At 41.5% G+C, this 17,500-nt stretch overlaps 1 protein-coding gene across 1 annotated transcript in view; it reads right to left on the reverse strand.

Annotated features, from left to right (window-relative positions):
* The window catches only part of LOC113800250 (histone-lysine N-methyltransferase SMYD3), a 71,895-nt gene that overhangs the window by 48,246 nt on the left and 6,149 nt on the right, over window positions 1-17,500 (reverse strand). The window contains exon 2 of the mRNA XM_070127764.1: window positions 1,243-1,417. Coding sequence (XP_069983865.1) covers window positions 1,243-1,417 — 175 coding nt within the window. The remainder of the gene's footprint in view (window positions 1-1,242; window positions 1,418-17,500) is intronic.

Genomic DNA, 17,500 nt, shown 5'->3' on the forward strand with positions numbered 1-17,500 from the left:
AGGGAGGAGGGAGGAGGAGGAGGGAGAAGGAGGAGGGGGAGGAGGGAGGGAGGGAGGGGGAGGGGAGGAGGAGGAGGAGGAGGGAGGAGGGGGAGGAGGAGGAGGAGAAGGGAAGAGGAGGAGGAGGAGGAGAGAGGAGGAGGGAGGGGGAGGGGAGGGAGGAGGAGGAGGAGGAGGAGGGGGAGGAGGAGGGAGGAGGAGGAGGAGGAGGAGGACAAAGGGAGGGTGGAGGGAGGAGGGAGGAGGGGAGGAGGGAGGGAGGAGGAGAAGGAGAGGGGGAGGGAGGAGGAGGGGGGGGGGGAGGGAGGAGGAGGAGGAGGAGGAGGGGGAGGAGGAGGAGGGAGGAGGAGGAGGAGGAGGAGGACAAAGGGAGGTGGAGGAGGAGGAGGAGGAGGAAGAGAAGAAAGAAGAGGAAGAGGGAGGGGGAGGAAGGAGAAGGAGGAGGGAGGAGGAGGAGGAGAAGGAGAAGGATGAGGAGAAGAAGAATGAGGAGGGGAGGGAGGGGTTAGGGAGGGAGGAGGAGGAGGAGGAAGAGGAAGAGGAAGAGGAGGAGGAGGAGGGAGGAGAAGGAGTAGGAGGAGGAAGAGGAAGAGGAGGAAGAAGAGAAGGAGAAGGAGGATGAAGAAGAGAAGGAGAAGGAAGAAGAAGAAGGAGTAGGAGGAAGAAGAAGAGTAGAAGGAAGATGAAGAGGAAGAAGAGGAGGAAGGAGGATTGTTGCCGTCGCTCAGCAAGATGATTTATGTGATGCAATTTTATCCTTTGCATGTCGCTGGAATTACGTGCGAGCGAAACGGATTGGGTGTTCCTGCGTGTGTGCGGACCTTCTGGGATTGGTATACTTTGTGTGTGCGTGTGTGTGTGTGTCAGACATACATACACACGTACACACGCATACTTTGTGTGTGCGTGTGTCAGACACACATACATACACATACACATACATACTTTGTGTGTGCGTGTCAGACAGACATACACACACATACACACACATACTTTTCATTTTGATTAAACTAACACATTTCGAAAGTGTTCAGACCTTCTGCTTCCTCCCTTCCTCCCTTCTTCCGTTCCTCCCTTCCTTCCTTCTTTCTTTCCCTCCTTCATTCCTCCCTTTAATAAACCATGTAAAAAAAAGAAAGAAAAAAAAAACTCACTTCCCCCCCCCAAAAAAAAAAAAAATAATAATAATAAATAAACAACAAAATCAACAAATCAAATCAAATCAAATCAAGATCCACCTACCTTTAACCTGAAGATGACCCGGGCAATCAACCTGACGAAATCGGGAGGCACTGAAGGTGACACTCGCTTCAGGTGAGGGCACTCGTGGGCGTGGAGGTCGGCCGCCAAGAGCTCACACTCGTTGCTGCAGTACCAAGGGACGCGGCAGAGGCGGCAGGGGTGCAGGACCTTGTCTCTGGTGGGGGGGTAAGGGAGAGGGAGAGAAAGGGAAGGGGTGGGAGGAGGATGGGAGGGGAGGGTTGGGAGGGGAGGAAGGGAGGGTGGGAGGAAATGGGGGGAGGAAGGGAGGGGAGGAGGAAGGGAGGGGAGAGAGGGGTGGGTGGAGAGGAAGGGAGGGGTGGGTGGAGAGGAAGGGAGGGGGAGGGAGAGAAAGGGAGGGGAGGGGGTGGGAGGTGAAGAAGGGAGGCGTGGGGGGAGAGGAAGGGGAAGGGGAGGGTGGGAGGGTGGGAGGAAGGGAGGGTGGGATGGAAGGAGGAAGGGAGGGGTGGGAGGATGAAGGGAGGAGTTTGGAGATGAAGAAGGAAAGAAATGGAGGTGGGGGAAGCGTAGAGGAGGGTGGATAGGAAGGAGAGGAGGAGTGGAGGGTGGGGAAGGATAGAAAGGGAGGGAGCGAGAGCAGAGAAAAAAAAGGGAGATGGTGTTATTTTGCCGTTGGACAAATGAGTAGGAATGATAATGACAGTGATAATGATGATTATGATAAAACTGATGATGCAATACTAAAAATAGCAATGATAATGATATCAATAGTTACATAATTAAGAGCAATGACATTAACAACAAACATGAGAAAAACAGAGAGAGATAGAGATAGATAGATAGACGATTAGATAGATATAGAGAGAAAGAGAGAGAAAGAGAGAGTGAGAGAAAGAGAGAAATAGAGATAGAGAGAGAGTGAGAGAGAGAGAGAGAGAGAGAGAGAGAGAGAGAGAGAGAGAGAGAGAGAGAGAGAGAGAGAGAGAGAGAGAGAGAGAGAGAGAGAGAGAGAGAGAGAGAGAGAGAGAGAGAGAGAGAGAGAGAAAGAGAGAGAGAGAGATGCAGAGACAGAAACAAAGATTGAGACACAGAGAAAGAGGTAGAGACAAAGACAGAGAGAAAGAAAGAGGAAAGAAAGAGACAAAGAGAGAAAGGAAAAGGAAAGAAAGGTAGAAACAAAGACAGATAGAGAGAAAAAGGAAAAAAAAAAGTAAAAACAAAAACAGGCACAAAGAAAAAAGAGAGAAAGAGGCTTCGAGAAAGACAGATAGTAAATAAATAAATAAATATATGAATAAATAAATAAAAAGAAAAAACAAGAGAAAACCAATAAAATCAACTATCCCCGTCATCTCATAAACAGAAAACGGGAAGCGCTCAGTGCATAGAAAACGGGGATAATTAAAAGACTAATGAACAACGAAATGAAGGATTAATTATGCTAACGAGAAAATAACACGAGCCGAGTTGATGACCGGATGAGGAGAACGATGACGAGGAAGAGGAAGAGGAGGAGGAGACGCTAATCACGCGAAGGAGAGGCAAAAATATGAGGGGTTTGTGAAGATCGACCGAGAGGGGAGTTTGGGAGGAGAAGAGGCAAGGAGGATAAAGAGGGGGAATGGAAAAAGACGCGTTTCGTTTTCATATAATCTTCCTTTCCTTCTTTTTTTTTTTTCTTTGTTTTGGTTATTCCTGTTTCTTCTTCGTGTTTTTTTTTTTTTTATCTTCAGTTTTTCTTTTTATATTATTTCTCTTTCTCTTCCTTTCCCCTCTCATCTTCTTCCTAATTTCCTTCTCCATTTTAGGGGGAAAAATGTATTTCTGAAGCATATGTGCCTTGTTTTTTTCTTTATTTTTATATGTAGGATCCCTATACCGAATAACTTACTTTTTACCTTTTTCTTGTTATTATCATCATTATATCCTTTTTACAATATATTTCTATGCCTTTTGTTTTCAGTAATATCTTGTCTTGCTTCTTGGACTGCTAATAACCCTTATTTTTCTCTCTCTCTTTCCCTCCTTCTTCTTTCTCTCATCCTCTCCCTATTTTCTCTCCTACTCTTCTTCCTCTTTCTATGACTTTAATGTGCCTAATCCTGAGATACAGAATCTTATACACAAGTCCCACTTAGCTGCAAAAAAAGTGACCTGTACAGCACATCCCGTTGTTTATTTGTCCTTATACTCCCTTCTCTCTTCTCCCTTTCTCTTTATCAATCTATACCTGTATCGATTTGATTATTAAAGTCCAAAATCCTAATATCTTTTGGTTTGGTATGGTCTCCTTTAGATGTGTCACTTTGATAAATTCCGTTTGTTCCATTTTCTCTTTGATTTTCTTGCTTCTAGGATCGTCTGTGTTAAAAAAAAATACTAAGAGAGAGAGAGGGGAGAGAGAGAGAGAGAGAGAGAGAGAGAGAATGAGAGAGGGAGAGAGAGAGAGAGAGAGAGAGAGAGAGAGAGAGAGAGAGAGAGAGAGTGAGAGAGAGTAAGTGAGTGAGAGAGAGATAGACAGAAAGACAGAAAAAAAGAGAGAAAGAGAGAGAGAGGGAGGGAGAGAGAGAGAGAGAGAGAGAGAGAGAGAGAGAGAGAGAGAGAAAAGAGAGAGAGATACATAGAGAGAGAGAGAGAGAGAGAGAGAGAGAATCGCTGTCGTTTCTTCTAAATACTTTTCCATACACAATTCTACATGTTTTTTTTTTTTACATGTGTAGTCTTTCTCGAGGTCGTACTTGACTCAAGCTTCAACAATGTCTGTTCTGGGCACCACCTGCTTGGCTACCTGGTAATTGTGGTTCATTTCATCTCATCTCATCTCATGTCTTTTGAGTCTCGAGTCTTCAGAACTGAAATGTGTGTCTCAACGGATGTTCTCTGCCTTGTCTACTTTATTCTATCTATGCAAATATCTTGTGTCTGAATTCTCTGTTCTTCCTGAATTTAGCCCCTTTAATTCATGTCTAAAACGGCTTACTTGTCAACAGTGTCTTTCAACCCTAATGCTGTGACTGAGGCAAGGAAGAACATTGTTCCTGTTATTACGTAAAAGCAGAAAAATGTTTTTTAGAAAAGAAGTTATTAAAAAAGCTAATTATAGACATTATAGACGCGGTTAGAAGAACCAAACTCAATGTTCTTTTTTCTCTTTCTTTCTTTTCTCTTTTCTCTGAATCTTTCTCACAGCTGGTTTATGCCTGGAGCCGTTTTCCCCACAGCAGCTGGAAGAAACATGTCTCAACACGTCTTTGTAACCACGCTTTACCGTCTACACTCGTCGTCACACGTGTTTCGAGACACCTCCGGTATTATGCTTTAGATTCGGAGTCGCTTCTCACACAGCTGGTGTTGCAGTGTCTCGGTGTGAGTGATGTGGATTCCTAACACCATTTGCGTCGCCCTGTCAGCTGAATGGATCGCCTCAACATCAGTCATGGGTGTTTTTGATGTGTTTTAAAACCCGTAGTTTCAGCAAGTTCGTCAGTGGGCTTATCGTTTTCATCACCTTCATCGTTATAATCTCTATTCTCTTCCTCTATCCTTTTCTTTATCATTATCACTATCCTCTTCCTCTTCATCCTAATTCTCAATCTCTTCATCCTCTTCCTCTTTCTCTTCCTCCTCCTCCTCCTCCTCCTCCTCCTCATTCTCCCTCCTTTCCTCCTCCTCCTTCTTCGTCACTCCTCCTCCTCTTTCTCCCCCCATACTCCTCCTATCCTTCCTCCTTCCCCTTTACTCATCCTCCTCCATTTCTCCTCCTCCTCCTCCTTCTTCCAACACCCTTTACGCCAAAAGCCAAGAAACGTTCTCAAACTCCTCCTCCTCCTTCCCTCCTCCTCTTCCTTCTCCTCCTCCTCCTTCCAACACACTTTACACCAAATGCCAAGAAACGTTCTCTACCTCCTCCTTCCCCTTCACTTCTCCTCCTCCTTCCCTCCTCCTCCTCTTCCTTCTCCTCCTCCTCCTCCTTCCAACACCCTTAACACCAAATGCCAAGAAACGTTCTCTACCTCCTCCTTCCCCTTCACGTCACTTCTCCTCCTCCTTCCCTCCTCCTCTTCCTTCTCCTCCTCCTCCTCTTCCTTCCAACACCTTTTACACCAAATGCCAAGAAATGCCTTCTACCTCCTCCTTCCCTTCACTTCTCCTCCTTCCCCCTCCTCCTCTTCCTTCACCTCCTCCTCCTTCCAACACCTTTACGCCAAAAGCCAGGAAAGGGACACAACATCTCCCAAGCCGCTGATTCTTGCAAGCAAATTGTTACTCGAGTGTTTCTTCCCCTCCCCTCCTCTCCTCCTCCTCCTCCTCCTCCTCCTCCTGCCCCTCCCCTCCCTCCCTCCTCCTCCCTCCCTCCCTCCCTCCTCTCCCTCCCTCCTCCCTCCCTCCTCCTCCTCCTCTTCCTCCTGCTCCTCCTCCTCCTCCTCTCTCCCCCCCACTGGTACGAGAGACCACAAATTCCGCTCAAGTCCTTCTCTCTCTCTCTCTCTCTCTCTCTCTCTCTCTCTCTCTCCCAAGCGTCTTCATCTGTGTCTTGATTCTTCTCCTGCAGAAGGAGAGGGAAAAGTGATGAGAGAGGTTTCGAGATGGTCGTCTGGGGGTGATTGTGCGCCAGAGGAAGGAGAGATGAAGGAGAGTGATGATGGAGAGGAAGAGGGAGAGGGAAAGAGGAAAAGGGAGAGGGAGAGGGAACGGGAAAGAGGGAACGGGAAAGAGGGAAAAGGAGGAGAGTGATGAAGGAGAGGAAGAGGGAGAGGGAAAGAGGAAAAGGGAGAGGGAGAGAGAGAAGGAGAGGGAAAGGGAGAGGAACAAAGGCAGGGAGAAAGAAGTAGATGGAAAAAGAGTTGGTGGAGGTTATGGGGAAAGGGAGGGAAAAAAGAAGAGAGAGAGAGAGAGAGAGAGAGAGAGAGAGAGAGAGAGAGAGAGAGAGAGAGAGAGAGAGAGAGAGAGAGAGAGAGAGAGAGAGAAAGAGAGATAGAGAGAGAGAGAGAATATGAGGGAGAGAGGAAGGAACAAAGAGAGGGAATGAAACATACATCAACAAAACAGGAGACGAAGAGAGAAAGAAGAAAAGGAAAAGAAAGACAAAGCTCAAACCGAGAAGATTTGTGCAACAGTGAGAGAGAAAAAGAGGAAAATCACACATTACATAAAGCAAAAAAAAAAAAAAAAAAAAAAGAGAGAGAGAGAGAGAGAGAGAAAAAACGAAAAAAAAGGTACTAAAAAAGACGATTTTCCCCCTCACTCTCCCTCCTTCCCATCCTCCCTTCCTCCCTCTCTATCTTGCGGAAAGTAAAGGAGAGCAAATCTTCATTTCTCTCTCGTTCCTTCTATCTCCCATTTTCTCCAAAATCCTCCAGTCCTGAGAGTCATTTATCCTCCCTTTTCACTCTCTCCTTTTATCTTCAATATCCTTGCAACACTGCTTCTTAACGCCTCCTCTTCGTCTCTCTCTTTCTTCTCTTTCAAGAAGTATATTACACTGTCAATGGAAAGTAATTTCGTGTTATTAGCTGTGATCATACCGCTCGGAATTCATTTCTCTGGAACATGACGGAGGTATATATATATATATATATATATATATATATATATATATATATATATATATATATATATATATATATATATATATATATATATATATATATATTATATCTATCTATCTATCTATCTATCTATCTATATCTATATATGTATATATATATATATATATATATATATATATATATATATATATATATATATATATATATATATATATATATATATATATATATATATATATATATATATATATATATATATATATATATATATATATATGTATATATCTTCATATCTGTCTATCTACCTATTTATCTATCTATCTATCTATCTATATCTATCTATCTATCTATCTATCTATCTATCTATCTATATCTATCTATCTATCTATCTATCTATCTATCTATCTATATCTATCTATCTATCTATCTATCTATATCTATCTATCTATCTATCTATCTATCTATCTATCTATCTATATCTATCTATCTATCTATCTATCTATCTATCTATCTATTCATATATATTTTAAATTCTTCTTTTCTTTTTCCTTGTTATTATCATTATTCCTTTTTCTTTATGTGTGTTTATGTTCCTTTTCTTCTTCTATCCTTTTTTTTCCTTTTTATAGCTTTTTTTTTTTTTTTTTTTTTTTTTTTTTTTTCTTTTTTTTTTTGTAATCCTCGCTTTCCACGATAAAGATTAAACTTTTTCGACGTCTAACATTTGAATTTCAAATCCTTTTCTTTTTCTTTTGCCTTGTTCTTTTTTACTGTTCTTGTTCCTCGCTTTATTTTATTTATATTTTGCCTCTCCTTTACATTTTTCCCCTTCTGTCTCTATTCCTTTCCTTCATTTTTACTTTTATGATATTTTTTTCCATTTATTCTTTATTTCCTTCTTCTTCTTCTTCTTTTTCTTCTTCTTCTTCTTCTCCTTCTTCTTCCTTTCTTCTTGTTTTTCCCTTACTCTGTTTTCCTTCTTCCTCTTCTTCTACTGCTCGTTATTGTTTCAGTTATCATTATCTTTACTAGTATTTTATTTTCATTATTGCTATTATCGTTATATTAGAAATATCATTATTATGCCTCTTATCGTCATTGATATAGTAAGTGATATATATATATATAATTTTCATTTTTAACGTGATTATCATTTTCATTCTTTTACCTTTTTACATTTCTTTTATTCTCCCTTTTTTTCTCTTGTCTCTTCTCTTTCATATCTTCTTTATCTTTATATCTTTATTATCGTCACTTCCTTTCATCTTCTTCTACATCGCCATCTCTTTTATTCCTCTCTTCTTCTTCTTCTTCTTCTTCTTCCTCATTCTCCTCATTCTTTCTCTTCCACCTCCTCCTTATTTTTTCTTCTTCTTCCTCATCCTCCTCATCTTATTTCTCGTCCTCCTCCTCCTTATTTCCTTCCTTATCTTCTTCCTCCTCCTCCTTATTTTTCTTCTTCTTCTTCCTCATCCTCATCCTCATCTTCCTTCTCTTTCTCCTCCTCCTTATTTCCTTCTTTTTCTTTTCTCCTCCTCCTCCTCCTCCTCCTCCATCCCCCTCCTCTTCCTTCCCCTCCTCCTCCTCCTCCTTCCCCCTCCCCTCCTCCTTCCCCCTTCCTCCTCCTTCCCCCTCCCTCCCCCTCCTCCTCCCCCTCCTCCTCCTCCTCCTCCTCCATCCTCCTCCTCCTCCTCCTCCTCCTCCTCCTCCACCCCCCCTCCTCCTCCTCCTCCTCCATCCCCCCTCTTCCCTCTTCCTCCTCACCCTCTTCCTCCTCCTCCTCGTCCTCCTCCTCCATCCCCCCTCTCTCTCTCCCTCCTCTCTCTCTCTCTCTCTCTCTTCCTCTCTCTCTCTCTCTCTCTCTCTCTCCTCCCTCTCTCTCCTCTCTCTCTCCATCCCCCTCTCTCTCTCTCTCTCCATCCCCCTCTCTCTCCCTCCTCCACCCCCTCTCCTCTCTCCTCCATCCCCCGCTCCTCCTCCTCCATCCCCCTCCCCCATCCTCTCTCTCTCTCCCTCTCTCTCCCTCCAACCCTCTCTCCTCCATCCCCCTCTCTCTCTCTCTCTCCCTCTCTCCTCCTCCTCTCTCTCTCTCTCTCTCCCTCCTCCATCTCCCTCTCTCCATCCCCCTCTCCTCCTCCTCTCTCTCTCTCTCTCTCTCTCTCTCTCCCTCTCCCCCTCTCCCTCTTCCATCCCCCTCTCTCTCTCTCTCTCCTCCCTCTCTCTCTCCTCCTCTCTCTCTCTCGCGGAACCTCCTAGGTCGCGTTTTGCTTTCGGCGAATAATGGTATTTGCATCCCTTTCGTGTCTCGGCGAATCCTTCCACCATCCCGAATCTCTCTCTCTCTCTCTCCCTGTCGGTCTGTTTCTCGCTCTCTCTTTACCCTCTCCCTCTCTCCTCTCCTTTCCTCTCTCTCTCTCTTTCCCCCTCCCTCCCTCTCTCTCTCTCTCTCTCTCCCATCTCTCTCTCTCCCCACCCTCTCTCTCCCTCTCCCCACCCTTCTCTCTCTACCCCCCATCTCTCACATTTTCTCTCTCTGAAATGGAATCGAACCCTATTAACAGTCAGCTCCCTTTAGGTTCAAAGACTCTTGTTTCTTGTGTTTATAGTTTTCCTCGGATGATGAGGTGTTGGATGGCGATTTTTTATCGTGTCGGTGATGATGGTCATCTGAATTGTGAGAGAGAGAGAGGGAGGGAGGAGGGAGGGAGGGAAGGAGTGGAAAGGGGGAGGGAGGAGGAAAGGAAAAGGGGGAGGGAAGGAGGGAAGGAAGGAGGGAGGGAGGGAAGGAGGAAGCTATAAAGGAGGGAGGGAGGGTAAAGGGAGGAGGAAGGAAGGAGGGAGGAGGGAGGGATAAGGGAAGGAGGGAGGGAGGGGGAATGAGGGAGGGAGGAAGGATAGGAAGGAAGGAGGGAGGGAGGAAGGGGCGAGGTAGGAGGGAAAAGGGAGGGAGGGGAGGAGGAAGGGATAAAGGAGGGAGGGAGAGAGGGAAGGGGGGAGGCAGGGAGAAGGGAGGAAGGATAGGAAGGAAGGAGGGAGGGAGGAAGGGAGGAGTGAGAAGGAAGGAGGGAGGGAGAGAGGGAGAGAAAGAGAGAGAGAGATGAGCGGAGGATAATAATCATCTGTTGGTTGTCTTTATTACTTCCGTCTGCCCTCCCTCCCCCCTTCCATCCACCCCCATCCTCTTTCCCTCTTTCTCTCTATCCTTCCCTCCCTCCCTCCTTCCATCCACCACCATCCTCTTTCCCTCTTTCCCTCTATCCCTCCCTCCCTCCTTCCATCCACCCCCATCCTCTTTCCATCCCTCCCTCTATCCCTCCCTCCCTCCCTCCTTCCATCCACCCCCATCCTCTTTCCCTCTCCCTCTATCCCTCCCTCCCTCCTTCCTTCCCTCTTTCCACCCCCATCCTCTTCCCTCCCTTCCCTCTATCCCTCCCTCCCTCCTTCCATTCACACCCACTCCCTCCCTCCACCCCATCCCTTTATCTCTTATTCACTCCTTCCTCTATCCCTCCCTCCCTCCTTCCATCCACCCTCTTCCTCCTTCCCTCCCTCCCTCTATCCCTCCCTCCGTCCTTCCCTCTCTCCACCCCCATCCTCTTTCCCTCCCTCCCTCTATCCCTCCCTCCCTCTATCCCTCTCCCTCCCACTCCTTCACACACTCACTCAGGACTCTTCCCTGACACTTTCTTAGGAACAACTCAAAAGGTTTCTTCGACCTACTGTCTTCCCTCTCTTCTTTGTCTCCTTTATTTGGAGAATCTTGGATTGAGGAGATAACACGTGTCTTCTCTGGGTACAAGACTGTTGTTGTTGTTGTTGCTGCTGTTGTTGTTATTGTTGTTTTTTCTTCTGATTGTCCGCATTCTTTCTGTTTTTCTTTCTCTTGCTCTAGATCTGTCTGTTTCGATCTCTGTCTCTGGCTTTGTGTCTGTCTCTGTTTCTTTCTCTGTCTCTGTCTCTGTGTCTATTTGTCTCTCTAATTCTTTCTCTCTTTCACTATCTAACATTATATCTGTCTCTGTCCCCATAATCTCTCTATTTCTCTAATTCTCTCTCTCTCTCTCTCTCCCTCTCCCTCTCTCTCTCTCTATTTCTCTCTCTCTCTCTCTCTCTCTCTCTCTGTATATATATATATATATATATATATATATATATATATATATATATATATATATATATATTTATGTATATATATATATATATATATATAAATATATATATATATATATATATATATATATATATATATTTATATATATGTTTATTTCCGCCTCTCTCTCTCTCTCTCTCTCTCTCTCTCTCTCTCTCTCTCTCTCTCTCTCTCTCTCTCTCTCTCTCTCTCTCTCTCTCTCTCTCTCTCAATACAATAAGTTCTTTGACCCTTAATCACTGAGAGATATCATTGAAATAATGTGACAAAAAATAAACTAGATTATACTTTCTTCCCTATATTTTTTCCTGCAGTTTTGTGATTAGTAATTCTCATAAAAAGATAATTTACTATAGATGTATCTTATTTTTCTCTTTTTTTCTTAGTTTTTAATGATATTTAGGTACTTTTTTTCCTTATCAAATCTAACATTCTTTTTCAGAATTAATTATCGGTAGTTTTATTTCTCTTTCCCCTTTCTCATAATATTTCAAGATCTGGTTTATTATCATTATTCTGATATTTTAATCCCATTGTCTTTATTCTCTTATAACCGATTTTACATTTCCTCTCTGTGTCTTTTTCTTCTTTTTCTGCTACGTTATTTACTTTTTTGTTCTCTCTCTCTCGCTCACTCGCTCTTTCTATCTATCTCTCTCTCTCCGTTTCGCACTTTTTCAATACCCCATCCTCTCTCTATTTTTCCTATCTCTCTCTCTTCCCTCTTCCCTATCTTTCGATACCCCTTCCTCTCTCTCTCTCTCTCTTTCCCTTACTAACTCTCTCTATCTATCTCTCCCCGCTTCGCTCTTTCTCAAAACCCTATCCTCTCTATTTTTCTCCCTCTCCCCGCTTACCCATCTTCCAATACCCCATTCCTCTCTCTCTCTCTCTTCTTTATTCCTCTCTCTTCTTTATTCCCCCCTCTCTCTCTCTCTCCTCCTCTCTCGTCTTTATTCCTCTCTCTCTCTCTCTCCTCCTCCTCCTCCTCTTTATTCCTTTCCCCTTTGTTGTCGTGGTACGGAGCGTGTCGTTAGACGTGTCCTCCCGGCAGCGCGCCAGACGGTACTGCTGCCAAGATCACGAGGGACGTCCATATAACCCTGGCTGTACTCGGTGTCTCTCTCGCCCAGGGCTACGTACACAAACTGCAGAGGACGTACATCAACTCTTGGGTTCTATTTTTGTCATAAGGAAGATTTAAAATGGGAGATGCTAAGGAGGAGTTAATTTTAGGTCTAGTTTTTTTTTTTTTTTGGGGGGGGGGAGGGGGGGAGGGGAGGGGAGTATTTTTTTTTTTCTCTTTTGTTTTCGTTCTTTTTCCTCGATTTTTTTTTCGCTCTTTGTGTCTCTTTCTCTCTCTCTCTCTCTCTCTCTCTCTCTCTCTCTCTGTCTTTTTCTCTCTCTCTTTATTTTTATCTTTCACTCAATCATCTTCATTCTCTTTCTTTTATTTCTTCCTCTCTCTCTCTCTCTCCCTCCCTTCCTCACTCTCCCTCCCTTCCTCTCTCTCTCTCCCTCCCTTTCTCTCTGTCTCTCCCTCTCTCTCTCTGTCTCTCCCTCTCTCCCTCTTTCTCTCCCTCTCTCTCTGTCTCTCTCCCTCCCTCTCTCTCTCTCTCTTTCTCACCTTCGTTATTTTTAGGCGCTTATTAAGCTGGCATGGCGTTCCGAACTTTTTTTCCTCTCATTTTCATCCTTTTGTTTAAAATTCCTAAAGTTGTGACTCACAGCATCGACCTTGTGTGAGTTTATGCAAGAAGAAATAGAGAAAATATATCAAGAGGAGTATTTATGTTATGTTTGTTTATCTTTTCGTTAAAATGGATGAATCAGTTGATTAATAAATATACAAAGAATTTGATGAATGCAGATGAATTAACAAATGAATATGTAAACAAATAGGTAAACACATTTCATTATTCAACAAAATGTTTTCTTTTGATGAATGCAGATGAATTAATGAATTAACAAATAAATATGTAAACAAATAGGTAAACACGTTTCATTATTCAACGAAATGTTCTCTTTTGATTAATGCAGATTCAACTAAATGTTCTCTCTAATTAATGTTTCCTCGCCTATTTTAAAACCCGTATCCACATATTTTAAATAAGCGTTTAAACTCCCAATGGTATCTCTGAACACCCGCTCTTATTCGCACAACAGAGACCTTGCAACGGCCCTCGAAGAAAGGTTTTATTCGCACCTCAGACATCTTAAGACGTTCTTGCCCCGACGTCGAGCTCTTTGTCCACTGAACAATGTTCTTTGTTCAATGGATGATGTCACAGTTTCTCTTTGAATCGACGTCCGAGAAGATATATTAGTGTATACGGTCTTACTTGACATAGGTAATGATAACGGCGTTCGCATACTCGACCAAGTGGGTAATTTTCTGACACAGAAGAAGCAATTCAACAATATTATGTTACAGCGTCAATAAAGTTCGATAAGACTAGTGTTTTAGTGTACAAACACAGCCAAACAGATAGTATTATGTTACGCGCAGTCTTAAACCTGATAGACAATAGTATTAGCATAAACAGATTCAACCAGACTCAACATGCACCTTAGCTTAACAACCATTAATAACTCCAACCACACTATTAAATCACACCAAATAAAATAATAATCTACCATGCATAAAGCCACATCCATAGTTAAAAAAAAAGGGTTAAAGATAATAAACCCAATCAAACCCTAATTTAACATAAGACACTCGACTTTATTTAACAATACAGATGCTAGGTAACGACCCTATGGAATGCGCCATGGTAGTTTAGGTGTGAATTCTGGGAAGACTCAAGGAATTTTGAGTCTTTTCTGCTTGGACACGCGCTTTTGTTTGGACTCTTACTTGGAGTCTTGGTCTTGATTTCTTGATTTTCGCTCTTATGGAACCCCGCTATACGGAATTAGTGACATTTTGATGGCCTTTGGGAAACAAGTAATTTTGTTGTTGTGATTTAAGTCTTGTGTTATGTGGTTTAGACGTATTTTAAGATTACAAGAATTATTTTTTGTGATGATCTACATTTTTAGTTTGCAATATACAACTCACTTTTCTCGCGAGGAGGAAGAAGAAGAAGGAGAAGAAAAAGAAGATTAAAGTCACCAAGGGGCTGCCGACGCCACCCCCCCTCCCCCCTCCCAAGCACTTCTACCCCCAAGCACAAGCAGAAGGAAGTGCAAAAAGGAACAACGAAGGGTATAACAAGAAAACACACGAATATGGCATAATCGTGTGTTTTCTTGTTCTTCCCTTCGTTGTTCCTGTTGCAATCTGTTCGTCATGCATTCCACACACGCGGAAGGAAGTGCCAGACTGGAGGAAATACACTTCTCACCGAAATGAAGTGCATGAAGGGAAATTTCTGTCGGAAATGATTGTGGTGGAGGTAAAAATCCGATTTTTATTTTCATCATTATTATTATTATTATTATTATTATTTTCATTTTGGGGGAATCTCTGTCGGAAATGATTGTGGTGGAGGTAAAAATCCGATTTTTATTTTCATCATTACTATTATCATTATTATCATTATTATTATTATTATTTTCATTTTTGGGGAATCTCTGTCGGAAATGATTGTGGTGGAGGTAAAAATCCGATTTTTATTTTTATCATTATTACTATTATTATTATCATTATTATTATTTTATTTTTTATTTATTCTTTTGTCATAGTGTTCAATAAATGCATAGAGGTTTAATAAGTAATACCCATGGTGTATTTGTTGAATGACAACAGTTTTTATGCATAGTAGTAAAAAAAAATAAATAAATAAATAAAGAATAAATAAAAATGAATAAAAAGAGAAGAAAAAAATGACCCTCTGAAAGTGATAATTCTATTGCGTTTGTTATTCCGTGAAAGAAAGAAAGAAAGACAGAAAGAAAAATAAACAAAAATGACCCTCTCAAAGTGATAATTTTATTTATGTTATTTTATGTTATTCCGTTTATCCTTTTATAATCTCTCTTCTATACGGACATATTATTCAATAATTTCTGGACCTGCGTATAGATTTCCACACAAATCTATGCACTCAGAGACAATTTATTCAGTAAAGGATTTTTTTTATACATCTGGGAGCTCTATTGTATTCTACCGTTTATATCTAAGAAACGAGAGGATTCGACAAAAAATGAATAAATAAATAGATAAATAGAATATGATAAATATAATAAGTAAATAGATAAATAGAATAAATAAATAGATAAATAGAATATAATGAATAGAATAAATAAACAGATAATTAGAATATAATGAATAGAATAAATAAATAGGTAAATAGAATATAATAAATAGAATAAATAAATAGATAAATAGAATATAATAGATAAAATAAATAAATAGATAAATAGAATATAATAGATAGAATAAATAAATAGATAAATAGAATATAATAAATAGATAAATAGAATATAATAAATAGAATAAATAAATAGATAGATAAAATATAATAAACAGAATAAATAAATAGATAAATAGAATAAATAAATAGATAAATATAATATAATAGATAGAATAAATAAACAGATAAATAGAATATAATAGATAGAATAAATAAATAGATAAGTTGAATATAATTAATAGAATAAATAAATAGATAAATAGAATATAATAAATAGAATAAATAAATAAATAAATAGAATATAATATAATAGAGAAATAAGATAAAATGAAAAAATAAAATCGTACCTAGGATAGTCGCCAAAATAAGATGTCTTCTAACAATATTTTATTCATATTAGATACACACTTTCAGCGGCACAAGATGGAGGTATAAACGAAATTAAAAGAAAGCACATATTAAAAGGAAAGAAGTTATTTAAATGTTTTGTATTTATGAGCGATTAAAATTGTCAGCAAAATGATATTATGTCAAATTCATTTTCCTCGTCTTCCTTTTTTTTATTCATTGCTTTTCTCTTTTATTCTTTATATTTTGTTTCTTTCGTTTTATTATGTTCCTTTTCGTTGTTTTATTTGGTCCCCCCCACCCTTTCTTTTTCTATGATTATTTTCCCGTTTTCTATTTTTTTTTCTCTTTAGTTCTCCCTTTAACGTTTTTTCCTTTCTCCTTTTTTCAATTCTTCTTTTTTGCTCTTTTACTCACGTCTGCTAAGGAGACTGTCAAGAAATTATGACATTAGTGACAGTTTAAGAGTATATAAAGATTCGATCAGAGTCGACAAGAAGAAAAAATTGCGTAAAGAATAAAAATGATGAGATTTTGACTTTCCTCGTTTTCTTTTTTTTGTTTTTTTTTTGTGTCTGTTATGTAATTTTGTAGTTTGTGTGTGTGTGTGTGTGTGTGTGTGTGTGTGTGTGTGTGTGTGTGTGTGTGTGTGTGTGTGTGTGTGTGTGTGTGTGTGTGTGTGTGCAGATGTGTGTTTGTGTGTATGTATCTATGTGTGTGCATGTGTGTGTGTCTATGCGTGTGTGTGTGTGTGTGCGTGTGTCTATGTGTGTTTGTGTGTGCGTGCGTGTGTGTGTCTATGTTTGTATGTGTGTGAGTGCGTCAAATAAGCAGAATAAATCACGCCATAAATCCGAAGCAACGCCATCTAGTGTGAGTCAGCCGCATCACAAATTCTCCTCCGGTTTTGGCATCATATTTAAACGCATTTAGAAGCCGGGCACTTTCCTGTCTTCACTTTTATTCGCAGTTTCCTTTACATGACACATCTCGAGGTGGGGTTGCCAGCGAACACCAGATGACGTCATGGGCCAAAAAAGGGGAGAGAAAGAGAGGGGAGGAAATGAAGGAGGAAGAGTTGAGAAGGGGTGGAGGAGAAAGAGAGGAGAGAGTACAGAAGAGAAAGAGAGGAGAGGAAATGAAGGAGGAAGAGTGCGGAGGAGAAAGAGAGGAGAGCGGGGGAAGGAGAAAGAGAGGAGAGAGTACAGAAGAGAAAGAGAGGAGACCGGGGGAAGGAGAAAGAGAGGAGAGAGTACAGAAGAGAAAGAGAGGGGAGGAAATGAAGGAGGAAGAGTTGAGAAGGGGCGGAGGAGAAAGAGAGGAGAGCGGGGGAAGGAGAAAGAGAGGAGAGAGTACAGAAGAGAAAGAGAGGGGAGGGGGTGAAGGGAGAGAGAGAGGAGAGAGTACAGAAGAGAAAGAGAGGAGGAAATGAAGGAGGAAGAGTTAAGAAGGGGGTGGAGGAGAAAGAGAGGAGAGAGTACAGAAGAGAAAGAGAGGAGAGGGGGTGAAGGAGAGAGTACAGAAGAAAGAGAGGAGAGGGAGTGGAAAAGAAAGAAGAGATAGGGAGAAGGAGAGAGAAAGGGACAGGGTACTGAAAGATAGAAGAGCGGGGAGTGATAAAAACGGGAGGGGAAGGAATAAATAATAACGGAATGAGAGGAAACAGATAAAGTCAGACAGGGAGAAAGACAGACAGACATAGAGAGAAACAGACACAGACAGAAAAAGAGACAGAGAGAGGAAGCGAGAGACACCGAGAAAGAGGGGAGAGACAAAGACACCGAGAAAGAGAGGAGAGACAAAGACACCGAGAAAGAGGCAAGAGACATAGACACAGGCAAAGGAAGCGAGAGACAAAGACACCGAGAAAGAGG

The sequence above is a fragment of the Penaeus vannamei genome, chromosome 12 (genome assembly GCF_042767895.1).
Source record: "Penaeus vannamei isolate JL-2024 chromosome 12, ASM4276789v1, whole genome shotgun sequence".
Classification (NCBI taxonomy): Eukaryota; Metazoa; Arthropoda; class Malacostraca; order Decapoda; family Penaeidae; genus Penaeus; species Penaeus vannamei.